General features: G+C 42.9%; 1 protein-coding gene across 1 annotated transcript; it reads right to left on the bottom strand.

The window, feature by feature from the left end:
- Window positions 1–4,761: 4,761 nt before the first annotated feature.
- Window positions 4,762–17,630, bottom strand: NEMP2 (nuclear envelope integral membrane protein 2). Its single transcript, XM_059820794.1, has 9 exons — window positions 17,615–17,630; window positions 14,912–15,027; window positions 13,095–13,323; window positions 12,849–12,921; window positions 11,736–11,829; window positions 10,900–11,014; window positions 10,020–10,245; window positions 7,604–7,780; window positions 4,762–5,458 (listed from the first exon to the last, which is right to left on the bottom strand). Exons 2-9 carry the CDS (start codon window positions 14,999–15,001, stop codon window positions 5,233–5,235), a joined length of 1,230 nt encoding a protein of 409 aa, XP_059676777.1. The 5' UTR covers window positions 15,002–15,027; window positions 17,615–17,630; the 3' UTR covers window positions 4,762–5,232.
- Window positions 17,631–20,107: the final 2,477 nt, after the last annotated feature.

Raw genomic sequence — 20,107 nt, 5'->3', positions numbered from 1 at the left:
TTGGTTTTTTATTTCATCATCTATACAATGGTTTATTTAATGCAGTGTAGTTACTGTGGTTATTTATTAAGAAAACAGTAAGCTTAAGTGCCTAGGGAAGGTGCGGGGTAGGGAGGAATCACCTAAAAATCTTAATGATTAGGATTATAGGGGCAAAGCTGTTGACGCAGAAATCAAGTAGAGTGAGAGATTCTCAGGAGGAAGCAAACGTAACTAAATTGCAATATGTTTAGGAAATTACTTTGCCCAATGTCAAGACACTGGAAGACTTTGGAATATGTTTTGTTATGCTTTTCAATACTAACCGCAGCCAGCTCACTTGCTGGTGCATAGTGAAAATTGCTGCTGGAAGGAAAGCCTTGGGCTCACGGAGGAGTCGGGGTGGGGGGGTGGGGTTAATCAGGATAGTGTTTTGGCCCATTTGCTGATATTAACAGCTTGTTCCTGGGAGATTGTGAGTGCTCAGCTTCTACGGGACTGAGTGAGTATTGCTCAGCCCTCCTTGGAATCGTGTATGTGATGTGTCCAGCCTTCCATGGGGAAGGTGCGTGCTGTGGGACTGTACAGTGATCCAGAGGCAAGATTAACAGGAGCACGAGGTTAGGGGAGAGAAAGGTGGCAGCAGCTAGGTAGGAAAGGGGGTGCGCAGTTTTACCCACCTTGCCATCCAGTTAGCTTGACCGAAGGGGTGTCCCGTAGCTGTGCTTTAGCTGTGCGTTTAGAACAACCCATGTTCTGGTGGTGCCTGGGACCAACACCATAGACAATAACAAGAAACATTGATGACTAGCCACTAGTTACTTTTTTTGCACTTGAACTTAAATGTACTGTACTCACGTAAATCCTCATGACTTGTCTAAGTGTCCTTTAAAATCAGAAATGTATTTATTGTATGTTTGTATAACTTGGAGGAGAACTAAAGACTGAACAGGTGACAAGACAGAAGGATGCTAAAAACCATCTTGAGGCAAAACAACCATTTGTTGAGTTCATGCTGTACGGTGTTACCTCAGCTGCTACTGCATAGCACCTGGATTGTGAGGTGAAGAGCTTGTACACTGTGTTTACACTTCAGAATTGTGTATTTGAAATGCCTGCTCTTTTTGGAATTGTATAGTCGTTCTATGTTGCAAAATGGACATGTAGACCTGGGTTTTGATATTTGTGAACCTGTAAAAACTGTGCTAAGAAATATAAAATATCCATAATGTATTTAATAGTATCAATCTGAACTTTTATTACATTTGCTCATATTACAGTGCTAGCAGTGAACATAATCACTTGAATTGAAAATAATTCAATGATATTTACCTTTTGCTAGGTTCACTGCCTGGAGGAGAGTGAACCTAGAGCCTGGGAACTACTCTTGCGCAGCGTTAAAATCTGTTTCACAATAAAATCTGACTGCAGGCACAAATTTCCTTGTGTGGGGCAAGAAGGATGTAAGGGATGCACACCAATGTGCATCATAAAACAGGTGGATACGGAAGTGTGCAGGACTTCATGAATGAAAGTCAAAATTGGATTAAGTTTGTTACATAGCAGCTTTGAGAGAGAGGCTGCTAAGTGCAGGTCATGTCAGCTTGTATGGAAATACTTCCAATTTCTATTTCTGATTATATCTGCACTGTTGCAGCTGCCCTACACAGTGGCACATTTGTCTGGAATTTATTTTTATCTTAGGTGTAGGACAGTTAAATTTTTACTACTTCAGATGCTTAATTGGTATGCGTACAAAAGCAATGACAGGGAGAGATCTTAATTCTGTTGTGTTATTTGCATGTGTGTAACTGCCAGATGTCACTTGTCACCTTACGAATTTGGCTTTGTGGTGGTTTGGGTCTGTCATGTGTGGAGAATGGGAACGGCTAGTTCCTTCAGGGAGATGCATTTAAGGTAGAGGGGACACTCCATTTTGGAGCAACCACAGCTAATGCACAGTTACCATTTCTTAAATCTGCAAGAAGGGAAAAAAACCTCGGGACGTAAACACACTCAATTTGCTTGGCTCCTCCTTGGCATATGTCCTGCTGTTCTGAAGAGACTAAATGCATAAGGGAGGAGAACCACATAGTTGAAAAATACTTTTATTTAAAAAAACCTTGAAAGTACAAGATAGTATATTGAGTATGCTGTACCATGAATACAAAATAAATATGAAATTCTAACATTTTTTTTTTAACACCATAAAACAGGAGATAACTGTAACTCATCCTTTGTTAAGGAAGAAGGGCTTTTATAATGGTTAAGGCAATGGATTAACATCTAGATTCTGTTCTCAGATTTTCTGCCTGAACCCTGGATAGTACTTAACAATTGTGTTTCAGTAAACCTATGTAATCTCCATGTACCACAGGAGCACTGTGCAAGTAAACTCACTGTTGGCAAAGGGCTCAAATGACAGCCGTCAGTTGTGGTGGGGTTTGTTTATCAAATGCTTCCAATGTTGGAACAGGCTTGGTGGGATTTTTAAGGTCAGCATCAGCTATCCACTAAAGCAGTTGTCATCTTTCTCGTATGTTGCTGCATTTCTGTCCTGGATGTACTTAGGAGTTTCCTGCTCTATTTTGGATAGTATTTACCCATCCCTGGCAAATGGTGGACTTCATAACTACATAAAACGTAGGTTGGTTGGGTTTTTTTCCTTGTGTGAGTAGGTGTACTTGGTATTATTGTACATAATTTAGAAAAAGGGGCATTGTCTGAAAAAAATGTAATTGCCTATTTTTTGGGGGGCTTTTCCATTTAATGTTGCATAGGTAAAATATTATCTTGATGTATTATCTGGGCTATTGTATATAAATACATATTATGTACTTAGAGAAGAATAATCATCACTACCTCAGTAAAGAGAGGAAATCCAGAAAAACTGTGGGTTTAAGCTAGGATATATCTGATTTTTTTCCCCCTTGGCCTCAAATCACACGGATGGGAGTTCTTAGCTAACTATGAAGTACACTGAAAAAACCTGTGTGCTTTAAAACATACAAAAAACATTTAAGACATCTCTTCAAGTATCCTTTTTTGACTAATCTGTAATGATTTTGAGTATTTCATTGTCATGATGGCAACACAGGCAAAGGTAAAACAAATCTTTAGTAGACTAAGATCATTGTTCAGAGGGCTTTCCATCCTTCTCCCAAACCATCAAAGATAGTGAGGCTTTCCTCCATTTTCACAACAGCTAATGCTTCCAGCTTCTTGCTAGTGACAGAACCCCCCAAGCCAACCTGAGTTCCAGAGTGTGGGTGGCAATTTAACTGTGAATTTGGTAGTAGCAGCCTCTTGTAGAGGTGACTCTTGCTACTAGTGGCTTTCCTGAACAGAACTCTTGTGTTCTGTTTTTGAATGTTGTGGACTTACCAGTGAGTGTATGAGTGTATTTTGGATCACCTGCTTGACAGGGCTTCTCTCTGCTGAACATGCTATAGATTCTGCATTTGTATTTATAAATTTATGGCACAAAAGGGTGTTAAGTGTCTCTTCACTTTAAAATGGAAGAGTTCCTTTTAAAATGAAGCAAAGTTGAAGCAATATAAAGGAGGAAGGACCATGTAAATACAGCTTTCAAGTACTAACTCTTGAGTCCTCTTTTATACAGAGGAGCTCTTGGAATGTGGTAGGGCAGCACTTTTTAGCACTGTTAGAGGTAACAGGTTTTTCTCTCCTATCCAGCGATGGACAATGAGAAACCACGACAGATGCTCAAGTCACGCTGCATCACTGGGCATGTTACAAAGAAAAGATACCCCTTTTGGAACAAATATATCCTGGTCTGAAATCCCCTTCTGGAGTGTTAACTACTTCCCACTACCCACACTGGTGGGTTTGTAAGATCAGACAGTGACAGAATTAATGGTTTTTTGTTTTCTACAGTTTGGAGACAGTAAAGGAAGGTGAGGATAGAAGAATATAGGGATAGTCTAAAGAACAAAAGAAGGAAATGACCTCTGCAGGTGGATAAACTGAGGGGACATGATCTGCTCCCTAGCCTAGGATTGTGTTTTACATAAGCTGAAAGGCATTTCAATGTCTAAATTTCTCTCCCTGTTCTTTTCCTCCCTACACACTTCCTATGGCAAGTCCCAAAGAGGGCTGGAGAAGGGGATGTAGGAGCCAGGTATCCCTCCTTCCTTGTTTTGCCAGGAATTATTTTCCACTGAATTATTTTCCACTTTTTATTGAATGAGTGAACTATTGAGTACTCTGGGGGCAGTGGAGCTATATGTGGCTTATCTGTATTCCCAATTACATGGTTACAGCATCATTCTGGCTCTGCTGACAGCAGTTCCCCCAAGCAGCTGAAACAGTCTCAGTCTTTGTTGCCTTTTCTGGGCTGTTGAGAGGCCTGGAATGGAGGGCAGTACCCGTCTGAGGTAAGGTGACAGTGAAATGGAAAGCAATAGTAAAAATACATTTGGGGATGGAAATCCTCTCCTAAATCATCTGCAGTTGTCAGAGGTGGAGAAGCAGAGGACTGAGGAAAGGTTCAGCAGAGAGGGACCTGCAGAAGAGGGAAGAAGAGTATGTGAAGAAGCAAAGACACGGAAAGAATGAAGTGCAGTGTAACTAGAGCAGAGACTAAGAACAGAATAATACAAGCAGAGGGTGAAAAGTCAGGCAGGGTTCTGAAGAGTTAAAAGTAAAACAAATGTGGAGAAGCAAAATGAAGCTAACAGACAGCAAGCCTAGCCAGAATAGCAAACCTGTGTTAACTCTCTATTGATCTTAAGCACTGAAAAGTCTCACAAACAATAAAAATAGTTTATCAGCACACTAACAGCATTATTAAAATTGTCGACACATGGGCACTTAGTAAAAGTAGAGTATTAATAACGGCTTCTCTTCTCTCTAGTGCTCAGCACAGAGGACTTCACAATCGAAAGGGCCAAAACAGATTCTTTGTTCTCTAGAGGTAGTATCCTTGGAAAAACAAGGCATCCTGGTGGGACAGTCTGCTGCCAGTACTTGCTTTGGAAGTAAGCAATGTTTACTTCCCCAGTTAAAGTACCAATAGCATGAGAATCCTCTTCACTTGAACAGTCCTTATGGTTTCCTTCTGTTGCTCTAATCAGGCAACATCAGTGATGCAGGAAACAGTTTTTTCAAAAATCCTTGTTTGTCCACCAGCAACCACAAGAAATCACCAAGCATGAGTTCTCAGTCTGTATCCTTCCTTTCTAGGATGAATGTGTTTTCCCACTCTCCTTTTTTTTGGTTATTTCCCAAAGCTCAGAGCAACTCAGTAGCATATGGAAATGAAATTCGTTTATGCATTTCATCTTCATCCTCCTCATCTCCTTCATGGATGGAATTGGCTGGATCATCTTGCTCAGATTCTGCCCTTGTCTCAAAGAGCTGCTCTTCCAGGAAGAAGCTCCCAATGCCGTATTCCTCATCATGCGCCTTTGTTTCTGCAGGTGAGACGTGGGGAGATCCCAGAACAAAACCTGCAAACCTGCCGAATTTTTAAAGGGAGAAGCTATCAGCTGAGAAATGAAAAAAATACTGTAAATGCAGGGGATGCTGCCAATTAAGCAGGGATGTCGTAAGGACATGCCTGCTGGCGGTGCAGATGAGGGGAAGCTAAAGCATGAGCTAGGGAGTTCTGAACAACAGAGTAAATCGCAACGGATGGCAACAACCCTGAAGATTTGCCTCATCTTCTTTTCGGTCTTCAGTCTTTTCTGTATAAGCAACTTTTGCTCTTCCAGAGGCCATCTGCAAGGTCTTATGACTAAGCAAGGAGATCTAACTTCATTTTCACATCTTGTCAGTACTCGTGGGGTAATCCAGAGCAAGCATTTGTACAGTTGGATAAATGGTACTTTAGCTTCTAAAAATAAAGCTGTAGCACATTTGAGACAGGCTGTAAGAATTCAGGTAAGCTGACATCGCTAATGAAAGGCAAAATGCTGAGAACTTCACATTCCTACATTGCTGTGCTATCACCTTGCTTCTGGTGCTGCATCCACACTCTGGGCAAGCTAAGCTGAAGTCTTGCCAAAGAATTCCTGCTTTGGGTGAACTCAGAGCTGCAGACTGGGAATTCTGCAGCTGCTCCAAGTAAAAGCCAAACTGGAGGTCTGGCAAACAATGCATGAACTTAGCACTGTCCCTACATTTCAATTCGCCACAAATCTTACTTTCAGCGGACAGCTACACTGAAGAGATAGAATGGAGCTGGAGGTTTCTGGCAAGCATGTGGAAACAGACGGCAGTTCTGACACCTGGGTAAGTGTCGACAGCATCAGAGAAATGTAAGAAAAAGGAAATGCAGCTACATTCTGGAGTTCTGGTAAACTGATCAATAATTTACATTTTAGACTTAACATTTCTGTGAGAGGAATATTGTCACCTCACTCTTCTTGGAAGCACTGTTAGTCTAAATGGGGAACAGAGTTGGACTGGCTGTGTTTTACAGGTTTGCCTTGTGCTGAGCTCTCTTCTGATGCTTAATGGAAGCTTGAAGGGGTACTCAACTTTAAATGAGACTTCTGTTGGTTCTCCTTTTTATTTTTGTATTTTCATAGTGAACAATTAGTAACAACTATATTAACTAAGTGATGGCTAGAAAATATATGTGTCCCAATAGTTTGTTCTGTGCATTTGGCAGTACTTTGTTTTGCAATACTGCAGAGAGTTTTCACTTTTTGTATCTTTCAATCATGCTATAGAATGCAAATATCTTAGAAAATAATACAGTAAATCTATAAAACCTGGCAGAGAGGCTGTCTGTGTGCCCATCCAAGAAAAATGAAGAAGCTGAAACTATTGATTGAATTCTAAGCTGACTGGGGCTCCTTTGAAATTGTGATACTGGGTTCTGTGGCAAGGGCCAAGTCTTTGTGGCTGGGTAACATGTGAAACTCTGCTTCTGATATCTCCAAGTTTAGGTTTTGACAGAAATACACTGCTATTATGATTAATTTTATATTGTGCAATATCTTCTGTCTGCGTTTATGACCCTTCCCTTCCTAACCCATATTTGTCTTGTCTCAAGCTATATCTGGAGTAGCTCTTCTACCTGTTATACTTCCTAGGTGCAGGCACTGATTTTTTTTCCCTCTGTATTCTTAGTCTTAGGTATTTTCTGATACTTCAAGTAATAGCATTTCTTGGCTCTGCAGGCTTGCAGTTAGAGAGCTTAATGCAGGTAATATTTGAGCATGTATCTTCAGCCTGCCCCAATTTTACACAATGCAAAAGTGTACTGCTGTAAAAACTGAAGAAAGGGGCATTTCACTGGTTAGACGGCCACCTGAGTCACTGTGTAGGAGCTTGCAGAGGCATTGTAGGAAACCCATACATTTTAGGGAAAGCTGCCATTACCATCAATTAGCTGTGAACATCTGCAAACTCTCAGAGTAATTTATGGTCAGAGGGGAACAAACAGGGGGTTTAATACCACCAGTAAGTAATACCCTTGAGAGGTGTGGCTGTGATCTTTAGTGGGATTACTCAAGTAGATAAAGCCACCTGCCCGTCTGACTGCCTGCAAGGTAAATGTACCTGGAACAGTGCCTGAAGTAGCATTTGGGTCTGCTGTGTAACAGCGTCCATGCAATGCGTCTCTTGTTCTAGAGAGGCCAGATTTTCTTACCTATGTGGGGACTGGAGTTTGGATACAGCTAACCATGATGGAAAGTCAGGGTTCCTGCAGAATGAGCGTAACTCCTCCAGAGCTCTGATAGTTTCTGTTTCACCTTGTTCTCGATACTCCTCTTCAGTAAGGCATTTAAACACTAACTTTTTTGATTTAAAGTGGTTCTTCATTTTTCTAGAATGAAATGTAAACAATTAGTATTTCTAAAGTGTTCTGGGACATGATTATTGTGGTCTTTTTTTCTCTACTACCTGCTATTAGCATGCATTAATCACTTTTATCCTTTTAAGAGGACAAGCTACATTCTTGCATTAAAATTTTAGGACAAGGTGTCTAATGTTTGCTAGCCTGTTTACCCTAGGTCTTAACCAAAGTTGTAGAATTCCCCACAATGGTATCTAATGAGCTTCAAATGAGCTTTGGATCAGGTCCTTATTGTGTATGCACGGACTGAAATCTCATAGAATTAAATAGATGGCTGCTTGCTCAGCCATTTTTAGGTGCAATATGCAAAATGTGTCTGTGCAGAGACATGGGCTGAATCAAAACCCAGTCTGCATATGTAACTTCAAAGATAAGCACTGCTCTAAGTCTGTTATGAGTTGTTCATGTTGTTTACTAGATCGCTTCTCTTAAATCTTGCTTTAAATTACAAAACTGAGTAGTCTGAGGCCAAACTGTTTACAATCTGATGTTTTTTTAGCTGCTGCGTAGCAATGTATAATATAATTAGATATCAATTAGAAAGTGTGCCATGTTCTGTTCCCTTCTGTCGACTGTTTTCAATTTAAATGTTGTGATGAGTTAAGATAAGCAAGGGCTGGATGCCCATAAAACTTTCAGCTCTGTATAAAAACACCTGCTCCAACCAGCAGCATTCACTTTCCTCCTTATTTCCCTGTAAAGCAAGAATGAACTGTAGCCCTTATTCAGGTCAAATCATAAAGGTCTTGCTGGCTCAGTGGGATCAATACTGATCTTAACAACAAATAATGCAAGATTCTTAAGTTATTTTGATGTATCTGCTGCTCTGAACTGTGTATCTGGCATCATGGCCTCACAGTTTGGTGCTACTGCTCAGTGTTTTGAAACAGAAAAAAAAAACCCTTATCATCCTCCCAAGAGGAAGTTGTAGCGCTACGTTTCAGTGCTTTTTGGCTTTATAGAAGCATCAGTTCATGAAAAACAAAGAGGAACAGGTAGAGAACAAATGACAGTATTTCAGGGTAAAACAGGCATGTTCTGACTTCTGTGAACTCGTAGCCAAATCTTACTGATTTCAGAGTGAGCTCAACCTGCTTACATGAGGGAAGTATTGATCCTGTATGTTGCTTTTGAAACAGCTGGTGCTTCTCAGCTGCAGGCAAAAAATTAGTCTTCAACAAATGATAAATTCTACCTAAAATAAAAAAGCTTCAACCCAGTCCACACTTCAACATCTAAAAAGACCACAAGAGCAAAGCAGTATGTTCTTCAAAACTAAACAATGTGTAAAAGACTAAAAAAGCAATTATTTGTTTATTATTCTTTTGGTCGTGCCAGTTCTAGCCTTTGCCTCTTCCTGGTTCTCTGCAGTTCAGCAGAAGTCCACAGCTATGGAACAGTCTGCCCTAAAGTCTCTTAATCTGGGTGCCATCACTGAAGGTAAACAGATGTAAATTGGCAGGACTTTTTAGAATCTTCACTTGAGTGTTCTATTTGTGATGAAACATGCTTCAACTTCAAGGATGAGCAAACACGTTGTTCCCAAGGTCTACATAGTGCAAGCAGTTCCCATTCCAAATGCCACAATATAAACGGGGCTCTGGGAAAACGGGGCAGTATCTCCACAGTGGTAACAGACTGTTTCCACGAATTAATGGTAGACATGTACATCTAGGATAATAACCTTGGAAAACTAAAATCAGTGGAAACCATTATTTTTGTGGACCATGGGTCTTTAGTCTCTGAACTCTACACTAACCTACAAGGACTGCCACTTTTTAACATCTGCTTCCTAGGGGATAGGACACTGGTTTATCCCATAAGATTCAGTAGAAATTACCTGCAGATTCTCTCACTACACATGAAACCAAGGCAGTATTGCTGCAGCCTTATCAATCAACCAAACAGAAATGCTTTGGTTACTATATGCTGCAGAGTAGAAGGTGCTACGTTTGTACTTATGAGCACAGTCACATTTATCCATTCTCCACAGAACAAAATTCATGCTTAAAACTACCAAATGGAAAATAATTAAATTCCTGTGTCTCAGGGATTTAAACCTTTTCTATTGCAGCTTTACATTTGGTAAAAATATGAACTAGTATTAGAAATTCATAAATCATTATCGAAGCGTAAGGGGTTTTTCATTATCAGCCTCCAGGATTTCCTGGCGATACAGGGACTTGGACCTTGACAAATACATACAAACCTGCCTATGTGGCAAGCAGCATCAAGGGGGTAACACAGGCCTTTTGAACAGAGGCTGACTGCTATTACTGCATACGCAACTTGAGGTATGGTGACACCACAATAAATCAAGACAAAGGCTGTTAATTGTAGCGTCCACGTGAACAAGGTTATGCTCAGTTCAGTGGTAAGCGGTCCATGCTGATAGCAAGTGGCAAAGCTGGCAATTCCAACAGCCAGAACATACCCTGTAGAAACAGAAAAGGACATGGAGAAAAAGATACAAAGCACCCATGTAAGCTTCATTAGTTTGGTTCACAAAGCTTGTAATTGCTGTGAAGTATAGCCTGCCGTTTCTTGTGTTGTCTTCTAGATACCTGCGTTACCTTGTATGTGCTTTACATTTCAAAAGCATGCAAAGAGCTCAGGAGGTGATCTGTGAACAGCCTTTAGCTAATGCTATGAGCTGCACATGAATTCTCTCCATGCAACAATGTCAGAGGCAGGTGCCAGATCAATAGATTTGTCAGCCCCTTCAGCCACATCCAGTTAGCAATTTATGCATCCAGTTCCCAGATCCAGCAAAACACAAACCAGCATAGCTGCCCTTTTGCTGTTGCAGGGAAATCATGTAATGGCAAATCAATGAACAAATAATACAGGCAAAATCTGCTCTTAAAGCTGCTACTGGCCCACTGTATCAAAGCCCTTATTTAATGATACAATGTAACTACATGCTCATTTGAGTGGATTAGGAACCTTTGGAATATTCCAATGACTAGGGCGGCGAGAAAAAAGTACTCCATAAATGAGTCACTTGATTTTGGTTTCTATGGGCAGGTATTCATCTAACCACTAAATTAAACCAAAATCTGCAGCATGTATTTTTGTAATTTTCTTACCCAACAAGTAGTTTCTGTGCTCAGACCACAACCACTGCATATTCTCTTTGAAGCAGTAAATAAAATAGAGAGAGGACATCCAGCAGCCACTCATTAAGATCCAGAAGGTACTGCGCTGGAAAGTAAAAAAATAAAAATTAAAAAAAAATTTAAAAACCTTAAAAAAAAAAATTCAAGTCAGAATCAGGACCACTGTGTGCAAGGGAACTCGCAGGCAAACCCAGATGTAATATTTGGTAGACCTACAGGGCTTATGATTTGTGTTAGACTTCCGCTGTACAGTGCTCTGCATGCTACAAGTAAACAGTATCAATTTTAAGTGGAGCAACTGCATCTCTGTATTTGTGTATCATGTCCCAATGTCATGGTATAAGCCTATTGCAGTGTATTTCCAATTAACAGATCTCAGCAATACTGCAGGAATGCATGTACTTTGTAAAAGTAAAGGAAAAATTCACATCTGCCTTGCAATGAATTGTCTCTGGTCAACAGAAGATAATCTGTCCCAGTTGCCATTAAAATTATATTTTGATTTAAATTGATTCATAGATTCAAAAGTAAGCTTAGCTCCAATCCAATAAAAATGATTTATGTTTCAGAATAAACTCTTCTTGTACATCAACAATCCCCTGTTTACTTTAAACTCAGGAGCAAGCTAACTAGAACTCGAGTCTGACCTAATTATATTTACTTGACGCAAGCAATCCTGCAGTCATTTCAGTGGAGTTACCTGGCCACAAAAACAGAGCAAGATCAGAATCTGGCTCTGTACTCTTCACTTCCTATATTATGATATTGATGGTGATTATTATTTTGTTTTATAAATGTAGATTTACCCTTGGAATAAACCTTTTAAGTGTCAACAGGACAAAGACTAGCAGAGCAAGAACACCCAGTATTATTCCAGAAAGGTAAAAGAACTTGGTACTCCTGTAAAAGAACAAGAGAGAATACAGTGAGAAGTATAATTTGTAATTGGTTAAGATGCCAACATTTGTAAAAACAGCAGTGATCTTCAATAAGAACTTAACATAGCTGTAAGTTAGAGTTGTAGTTACACGGTTAACAGGCCCAGTTTAGACATTAAATGCGTGTAAGGAAAAATTCCCAACAGATACTTAAGATCACTGGAGTTGTTACAAGCTAGGAGATTGTGTTGGTTTTTTTAAAGCTCACACTATTTCTGATTTCATTGAGCTTCTGATTTCTAGAAATTTCATTTTCTTCTATGTACTGATATGGTTCTGTGCTGCAAGAAAAGTTTTAGCTTTTTAAATTTAAAATGTAAAAAAACCTCCACAAACCCACAAGTTGTTTTTTTTCTAAGTTTATGCATTTATAAAGCCTGACTTCTAAGTTCAGAGTTAACTCTATAAAACCTATTGCTGCTCTGCTTTTTTTAGAGGTGCCTCCTGACAATTAATTTGTGACTCATTTTGCTTTGAAGTCATGGAACACATTTTGCTATAACAATAAACATCCTCCCTTACATGCTATGCAAAATGTGCATTAAGAGGAGGATGGGGAAAGGGTGGCACAAAGGTGGCGGCAGATGAGGGCCCAGATGATATCATCCCAAGCCTTTCTCGCTGCAGGAAGGCATCATTTATAAATACATGCAGCATTATTTAGCATTCAGCTAACCTCACTGGTCTACAAAAGGGAGAGAGAATTTTTCTGAATCCACACGCTTGCTGAGGATTGTCTTGGTGTCACCCAGTGCAGGAAGCTTGGATACAAGAACCCTAACACAGCTAAGCGATTAATAGAGTGCAGAACTCCAAGATATGTCACAATCTGTCCCAACACAAATGGTATGAAGAAGTTTTAAATATATATTCAGTTTCCTTATTTCACCTTCCCAAAGAACTGCCTCTTTAGCTTAGAAAACAGACCAAAGATGCACAGGCTTTGGGAAAGAAGGTAAAAAACCAGCAGCTAGTACTCACCTGCTCAGGCTGTTTGCAAAATGGAACAGAAAAATTCCAGCTACAAACAAAAACAAGAGCTTTCCATCTAGCACTAAAAAAGGGGGAAAAAAATAGAAATGGACTTTAGACTAATTCAGTGTGCAATGTTGATTATATAAAATATCATCAGAAAAGTGCCAAGCTTCTTACAGAAGAGACGGTACATTCAGTAGCACTGGCAATACCAATCTATCTGTAATCTAAACTGAAAGCTTTTTTACTTACTTTCTCGTTTCACACTCACAGTGTACGGTTCAGTTTTGAAGGGCTGTATTTTGAAACAAATATCCTCTCCATATTGTTTTATGCTTATGAAAGTTTCTGTAGATGCCTCTGGTTTCCAGAAGACTTGAACAGCACACAGAGCAAACTCAAAAACAGTTTCTGAATTACGACAGTTGCTTTTTTCTGAAATAGGCTCAAACCTGAACATTTCTCTGCTGTTAACTTTTACCTAAAAAACAAACAACAGAATACACAGAGAAGTAGCTCAGAATGACTGGGGCTTTTTGTTTTTCTGAGCTATATAGCGTATGAGCCATACATCTGATAATGAAAACCAGTATAGAGAGCTCGAGAGTAAAATGCTAATGCAATTCTTGGTTGTTTAATATTGGTTATTACTATTACGCAAAGATTAATTATTTAGGCCTTACAAGCTGATTCAGAGAACTCAACGCCAGCAAAGTTCTATGGAGGGGCCTCAATCCCTCCAAATGCTCAGTGGGTTTGGTTTTACCATGACACTTGCCCACACACAAATTTCTAACAAAACCAGTAATATTTGACTGACCACAGTTTCTTTTGTGGATGTTCATACACTTCCCCATTCCCCTCCTGAACCATAGGAAACTGGACTTGCTTTTCTTGTAGTTAATAATGCAATCTTCATGTTAGGGACAGAAGAGGGATAAGGAAAATTAAAGATACCATAACCACAGATTTCAATATAAGCATGTTCCTGTTGGCTATTTTGGGGTTTCTTGCTAGTTCCTAGCACCCTCCCCCACCAAACTGATAAAAGATATTGTCAGTCTTCTGAGACAGGATGATCTTCCTGAAGATTGTGATTCGTTGTGAGTTGTTGATTAGGGCCTATTAGACAACAAAGACCCATCTACAAAAAAGTGATGCAATAGGTAATAAAACAGGCTTCTACTAGGAGAAGAGACAACACGTCAGCAAGCAATTTGTTGTGGGAAAAATCTGAACTTCCTGCTTTTAAACATTTACTCCAGGAAAGCTTGTGTGACTGCTGGAGGGTTTCACCACCTGAAGTCTGCTACCATTCATAGAAACATCTGCAGCAGGTTCCTCAGGAAAATACTCCTGGGAACAGCCAAAGAGATGTTCCACTTTATATCTGGGAGCAAATTTCTCCAACAGAGATGAAGTGAAATTGTTTCCTTCCCTCATCCAGAGACATACTTCCCGGAGAAAAAAAGGAACTACACAGATAGTCAGCTTGTTCCTTTAGCTATTACTGCTTCTGCTGTTAAGAGGTTTTTATATTGTTTCGAGCTAATCTCTAAACATGTTTCTTGTAAGATGACCCTCTGTTACTCAGAAAAACAGAAATGCACTGCTACTGCTCTTTTTTTCATTAGTTACAATCTAATACAACCAAAGGTGTATGGTATGCTACAGCGAGTGAGTCACAGAACTGCATTTTATCCTCAAATTTAGAAGTTTTATAAAGGCATTTGGTGATAAACAAGAACATTTGTTGCAGAGGTTAGCAGTGGTCCATCAGTAGAAAAGGTGTGCAACAAAACAAAATGCAACGCTAAGTTAAAGTTTGTGTGGCGTCATACTGTAAGCCTGGTTGACATCCTTCTAATAAAGAGAGACCAAACCTCACTGCATCCGAAGTGGAGGATCACAATGCGGCATTTTTATCATGGTCCTACCTATACACCGTTCAAACTACTAATTACACAGAGATAACTGCTTTGATCTTCCTAACTGATCACACACTTTGCTGGCAAAAGTTCACGTGAAATGTACTGCATCTCTGAATGATCCCCAAAACGGCTTCTTACCTGAAGAGTCGACCAAACGTACTGGAAGTGAATGGTTCTGTTTTGCACATAGCAATAACAGTTTTCATCCCGTTTCTGGATGACATCCATTTCCTGCAAAAAGCTACAGTTTCTACCTGTAGGGGAGGGGAGAAAAGTTAATTTTAAGCATGTGTCAAATACAAATGTATAATTTTCCTTCATGTCATTATTGTATGTGCTGAGAGAATCACAAGCAATTTTCAGATAATCAAACATAAAAACTATGCCGCAGGGTAGCACGTTCAATATCATTTAGATGAAAATTCAAATTAGACTTCTCATCAAGTCCCTTAGGCTCCAGAGTAAACTGCAACACCTTTGGAAAAAAAAAATTAATCTAGGGTGTTATTTTTAAAAAATGTAACCCATAAAAGCTTGGCTTCGGTATCAGTGTTTTGATGGCACTGGGATAGGGCCTCCGGGCCAAATTCACTGCTGTCACGAGTGGGTGTAACTCCACCGGAGTTGATGCTTATACCAATGGCGAATGCAACTGTGGGAGTCTGAGCAGGTAAACAGGCTTACATATTAAAATAGTCAGATAGTCATTTAGCGCATGACACGGCTGCTGATCGCAGAAATCACACTCCTCTCCCTCAGAAATGTTTCTAACATTAAATAACACAAGTCTTTTTTTAAAACAAATTTTCCTGACATAGTCCGGCCATGATATGTAATAAGGCAACTACACTGGTAGCTTGCTGTAAGTCATTTAATGAGGGATGCTAATTGGTCTAACTCTCCTGAAATGTTAGTGACCCCCTATGATCTTCAGAATTATGTCGCGCTTTTGAGCAGAAATGCGCCTAAAAGATTTACGGAGCAAACTCTGAAGAATAACATACATTCCGATCTATATACATGTGTAAAATAGACCCCACAGTGCATTACCGCAGTGTTCCAGGAACATAATTAAAAGAGAAGAATAAAGGAAATAATTACAGATCTGAACAGAGGGAATCATCTGGCTCACTGAATAGAAAATGTAGGTCTAAGCCAAGCTCAGTAATAACTGCTAAAACACTGTCATACGCTCAGAACAGCAAAATGAGTATGTGCAAAACAGTCTCAATCTGGACAAGGAGACACTGTTTGCAGGTAAAAGCCTGCCTGGTCTCTATCAGGAAGGTGAAATTAGGCTAAATTATTTTTTAACCAATTTAATTAAGCCAATGAAAAATACCTGTGTGGATGTTCTTACATAAGCTTATTAAGTCATTCCAGAATGAAAGTGTCCACAGATGATCCTCCTAAGTAAACTGGTTTAAACTTAAAATTTGGGCATTTTTATTGTGAAAAAATAACCGTCTGATTAATTTTCATCCACGGCAAATCCAGCAGGAGGGAGCACAACCCTTCAGACAAGGGCTGGCTGTACCTCTCGACAGGCACTTCCATACAGGTCATCAGAGGAAGCTGCAGAAGGATTCATTTGTCTCTGAAAAGCGCTGCCAACTAAGGCAGCAAGCAGGTGAGGCTGGGCACATCCAGGGCTGAGACCGAGGTCACCCGGTGATAGGAAATGGCAATACCCTTGTAGGACCAAACCACAGCTGGGAGTGGCCACACCTTTCCTGCAGGGTGGGGTAAGATTTTCTGCCGCTACGGGTAAACTATCTGTCCATGTTAGAAGTAATGCCCTCCATGTACAATGCTAGAAAATACTTTCTTACCCCCCTTAATTTTAAATAATTTGCTTTAAACATGACATCAGCTCCACAGAGTGAAACAATCATGTTCCAAGAGGAAAGATCACAGAATCATTAAGGTTGGAAAAGACCTGCAAGATCATGGAGTCCAACCATGCTCCCGAACAGGTAATTGACATGGAGGAGGACTGTAGCTACCGTGAGGGCACGCAAGGTGGGCAACTCTCAAGTTTTGAGACTGCAGGCAGTGGAGAGAATCAGCATCTGCTGCGGAATCTGGAGGGTGCCCAAGACTCGGGAACATCAAGGCAAGGGTGGAAGCAGTTTCTTGGGTTACGTACCACTGCTACAACCGAGAAGAACCTTTAGGGTTCTCATTGCCCTCGTTAATAAAAGATCTGTTCTGCAGCCAATTCTCCCGAACCTAGCTAAGGAGAAATCCAGAGGGGGTCACGTACGCTGCGGGTCAGTTTCCCACGCCAGCGGCACTCAGCCTTCCAACCTCTGCCAGTGAAAGGGATGAGGGAGGCACTCGCTCTCTGTGCGCTTTATTCACGGCAGCTCTCCCAGGCCAGTCCCCGCCGCCTGCGTCTCCTGTCCCACAAGGCAGAACATTCTTGCGGAAACCGAACTGAGGTGGGACAAGCAGGAGAAACCGGCAAAGCACCGCAGGGACGCGTCTGGCCCCTGAGACGACTTGAGCCCTTGGCCGAAGCGGGCGGAGACGGAGGCAGGCGGCGGCCCCGGCCTTCCCCTGGGGCAGCGCCATCTTGGGCAGACGCCGGAGGCAGCAGGTCGCGCTGCCTCGGGGGCGACGGCGAGCGGGGGGAGCCGGGGGGAGGAGAGCGTGTCTCCCCGCTCCCTGTTCTCACGGAGGCTGGGAGCGAGGAAACCCCGCGCCGACCTGCGACCGCCCGGGCAGAGGAAAGGGACACCCCCCACCCCAAGACCGCGGCCCGCTCTGCCCCGCCGCCGCCAGCGGCGCTCTGCCGCCCCGCGCAGGCCCCGGGGGGCGGGAGGGGAAGGCCGGTACCTGCTGACGGCGCCTGCCCGCTGCCCCCGGCCGCCCCGCACAGCGCCAGGAGGAGGAGGAGCGGCCCCGGCCCCGGCCCCGGCCGGGCCCGGGGGTGCCGCCAGCGGCGGGCCGGCCTCGCCGTACTCATGTGGCGGCCGCCGGCTCCGGCCTCGCCCCTAACGGTCGCGGCGAGGGCGGGCCCCGGCGCGGGGAAGGGGCGGTGCGGCCCCGCGCTCCCCCGCCGCCCTTCTCCCCCCTCAGGGCCGCGCTCGGCTGGCGGCGGGCCGGGGCGGGGCGGTGCGGTGCGGGGGGGTCACCCCGCTGTATCCTAAATACTTGCGCGGGCAGCAGGCGGGAGCCCCGGCCTCGGGCAGCGGCCTGTCCGGAGGCAGAGGCGGCCCCTCGCACCGCTGATGGCGGGGGGCTCCTCTTCTGGCGTCCGGCGGTACCTTTGGTTTGTCTTACGTGTGCTTTAGGGCTTCAGCGGAGTTCAGGTGTGCGCTTGGAAAGAAGAAGAAAAATCCTATGAATGTAACAGCTCAGCACAAGCGTTTCCTTGGATTGTGGTCCCAAGAATGTTGGCTGAGGCGTCGGGATCACAAAGTGGTCCCGAAACAAAGGCTCGCGTGAAGAGCTTGAGACACGTCCCAAACCTCAACCAAGGCAGCCACCCCGGCGGAACAGAGGAGGGTTAACGTTTGCCTCCTTACGCACCCTGTTCCCCATGCCCCCTTCCCCACCCCGCCCCGGGGAAAGGCCAAGGCAGGAGGTCCGCAGCGTGCCCGCAGCTGGCGCGGCTGGGTCAGCCGTTGAGCGACACGGGTTAATCAGTCCCTCTGCCCACCCAGAGGAGTTCCCCGAGTGAAGCGCTATTAGATGCTGTGATGGAGGTGAACGTCCACAGCTTTTCTGTGTTCCCCAGGCGGCCACAAGAAGAGCCTGGAGGAGGACACGCAGTTCCCCTGTCAGCGCTGCGAAGACACCAGCGAGGTCCAACTCAGCCCAGTCCCCGCTTGCTCATTGCAGTCGTTTTAGATCGCTTGTGAGTCACAGTCAGCAGTCAGGGGGGGAAAGGGCTGGAGTTTTTTTCCTATTCTATGAAAATCAATAAACACGATTTTGCCAAGGCATTCTAGCATCTCCAACATCTATTTTTATACCAAGCCCTACATTTGGCCTTTCCAACCTACTTGCTTTGCTACGACGCATTCCCTTCCTCACTCTTAAAACTACGCCGTTTCTCTGCATGAAGATTGCTTTGGGGTTTATTTTTGATTGTTAAGGGCTGGATCCAATTCCCGGGGGTGCCAGGATGGGCTTTTTTAACACCTGAAGGGGGCTGCCCACTGCCTCGCACCCTGTCTCAGCGCTTACATCTGCGGGGAGTGGGTGGTGCGGGGCTGCGGATCTCCTCGCCTTGCCTCCTACAGCCGCTCGGCACTGGCTGGGCTTGCATGTAACTGTGGATTATTCCTTGCAAGTACTGAGGAAGTGGAGAACAAGGGCAAAAATAGTTGGGATTTGATAGCGTGTTTAACATCTGACAAACTTCAGTCTCCAAAGGAAGCAGCGATTGATGTATAGCTTTGTCTTTATGTAATTTGGGTGTTGTCTTTATATAACTTTTCAGGCGCTTTCTCTAGCAAATGTGGTGAACAAAGAAATGCTGGATTTTGTGCTTACCTGCTTCCCTAATAAACCTTTAGAAACATGTTACCTCTGTTGCATGTCTAAACAGCAAGGGACAATCACAGCCAAGTTATTAGAGGAATCCCTTTCACATTTTCAATTTGCAGTATTTTTCGGTTATGTTAACCTTCTTGACAGTATTTTTTCTGGGAAAGGAGATGCTCCACGTTCAGTTCTCGCTTGTATTTTCATTCCTAGAGTTCTTTGCACTTCACCGCTAATTAACTTTCAATAACTGTCGCAGGGTTACAGTCAGTCAGCATGAATCAGACAGAAAATGTAGCTTTAGAGGACCTCACTCTGTCAAAAACGATTAGAAACCTTTGCTTGATTTCCGAGGAGAACGTACTCGCTCAAGCAGTATAAAGCAGCTATTAGGCAGCGTTCTGCTGCAGTAAGAAATCCTTAATAAAAGAGACTCGGTGCTTTTGCTCCAGCCTTCCTTTCAGGGTGGCTCTGAGTAATGATGTGGCGTTTTCCTTGCTTCCTGTTTGTTTGACTTCCTAAATGGTGGTGTTGCTCAAGCCAAAGCTCGGGTTCTGAGCTTAAAGGCGGTATTTTTAACTGTTTGCTCACAAATATGATCCAAAATGGAGGAGAAGGGAGAAGGTCGCTAACGGGCACAGCTCAGCTTGCAGCAGCTCTGCCCTTCCCAGGTCTCATAAGCTGGGGAGAGTTGCGTGTGACCAGCTTTTGGCTGGGAGAGCTCAGGGGAAGACCTGGCTGTGGCAGGCAGCAATGCTGGCAGTCCTGGGAATGGGTCACATTCCCGGGATGCAGCATGCAGGGCTCTCAAGCTCCATGCTTTCAACACATTGCCAC

Source organism: Gavia stellata, chromosome 8 (genome assembly GCF_030936135.1).
Source record: "Gavia stellata isolate bGavSte3 chromosome 8, bGavSte3.hap2, whole genome shotgun sequence".
NCBI classification, from domain to species: Eukaryota; Metazoa; Chordata; class Aves; order Gaviiformes; family Gaviidae; genus Gavia; species Gavia stellata.
Note: the sequence above shows the minus strand (reverse complement) of the source record. Positions and strands in the feature narration are given on the sequence as shown.

Coding starts and splice junctions, on each gene's coding strand:
- NEMP2 (XM_059820794.1), bottom strand. CDS start 15,001: ATGGATGTCATCCAGAAACGGGATGAAAACTGTTATTGCTATGTGCAA. Junction 12,922..13,094: donor TGTGAGTGTGAAACGAGAAA/GTAAGTAAAAAA, acceptor CCCCTTTTTTAG/TGCTAGATGGAAAGCTCTTG. Junction 11,830..12,848: donor TTTGCAAACAGCCTGAGCAG/GTGAGTACTAGC, acceptor GTTCTTTTACAG/GAGTACCAAGTTCTTTTACC.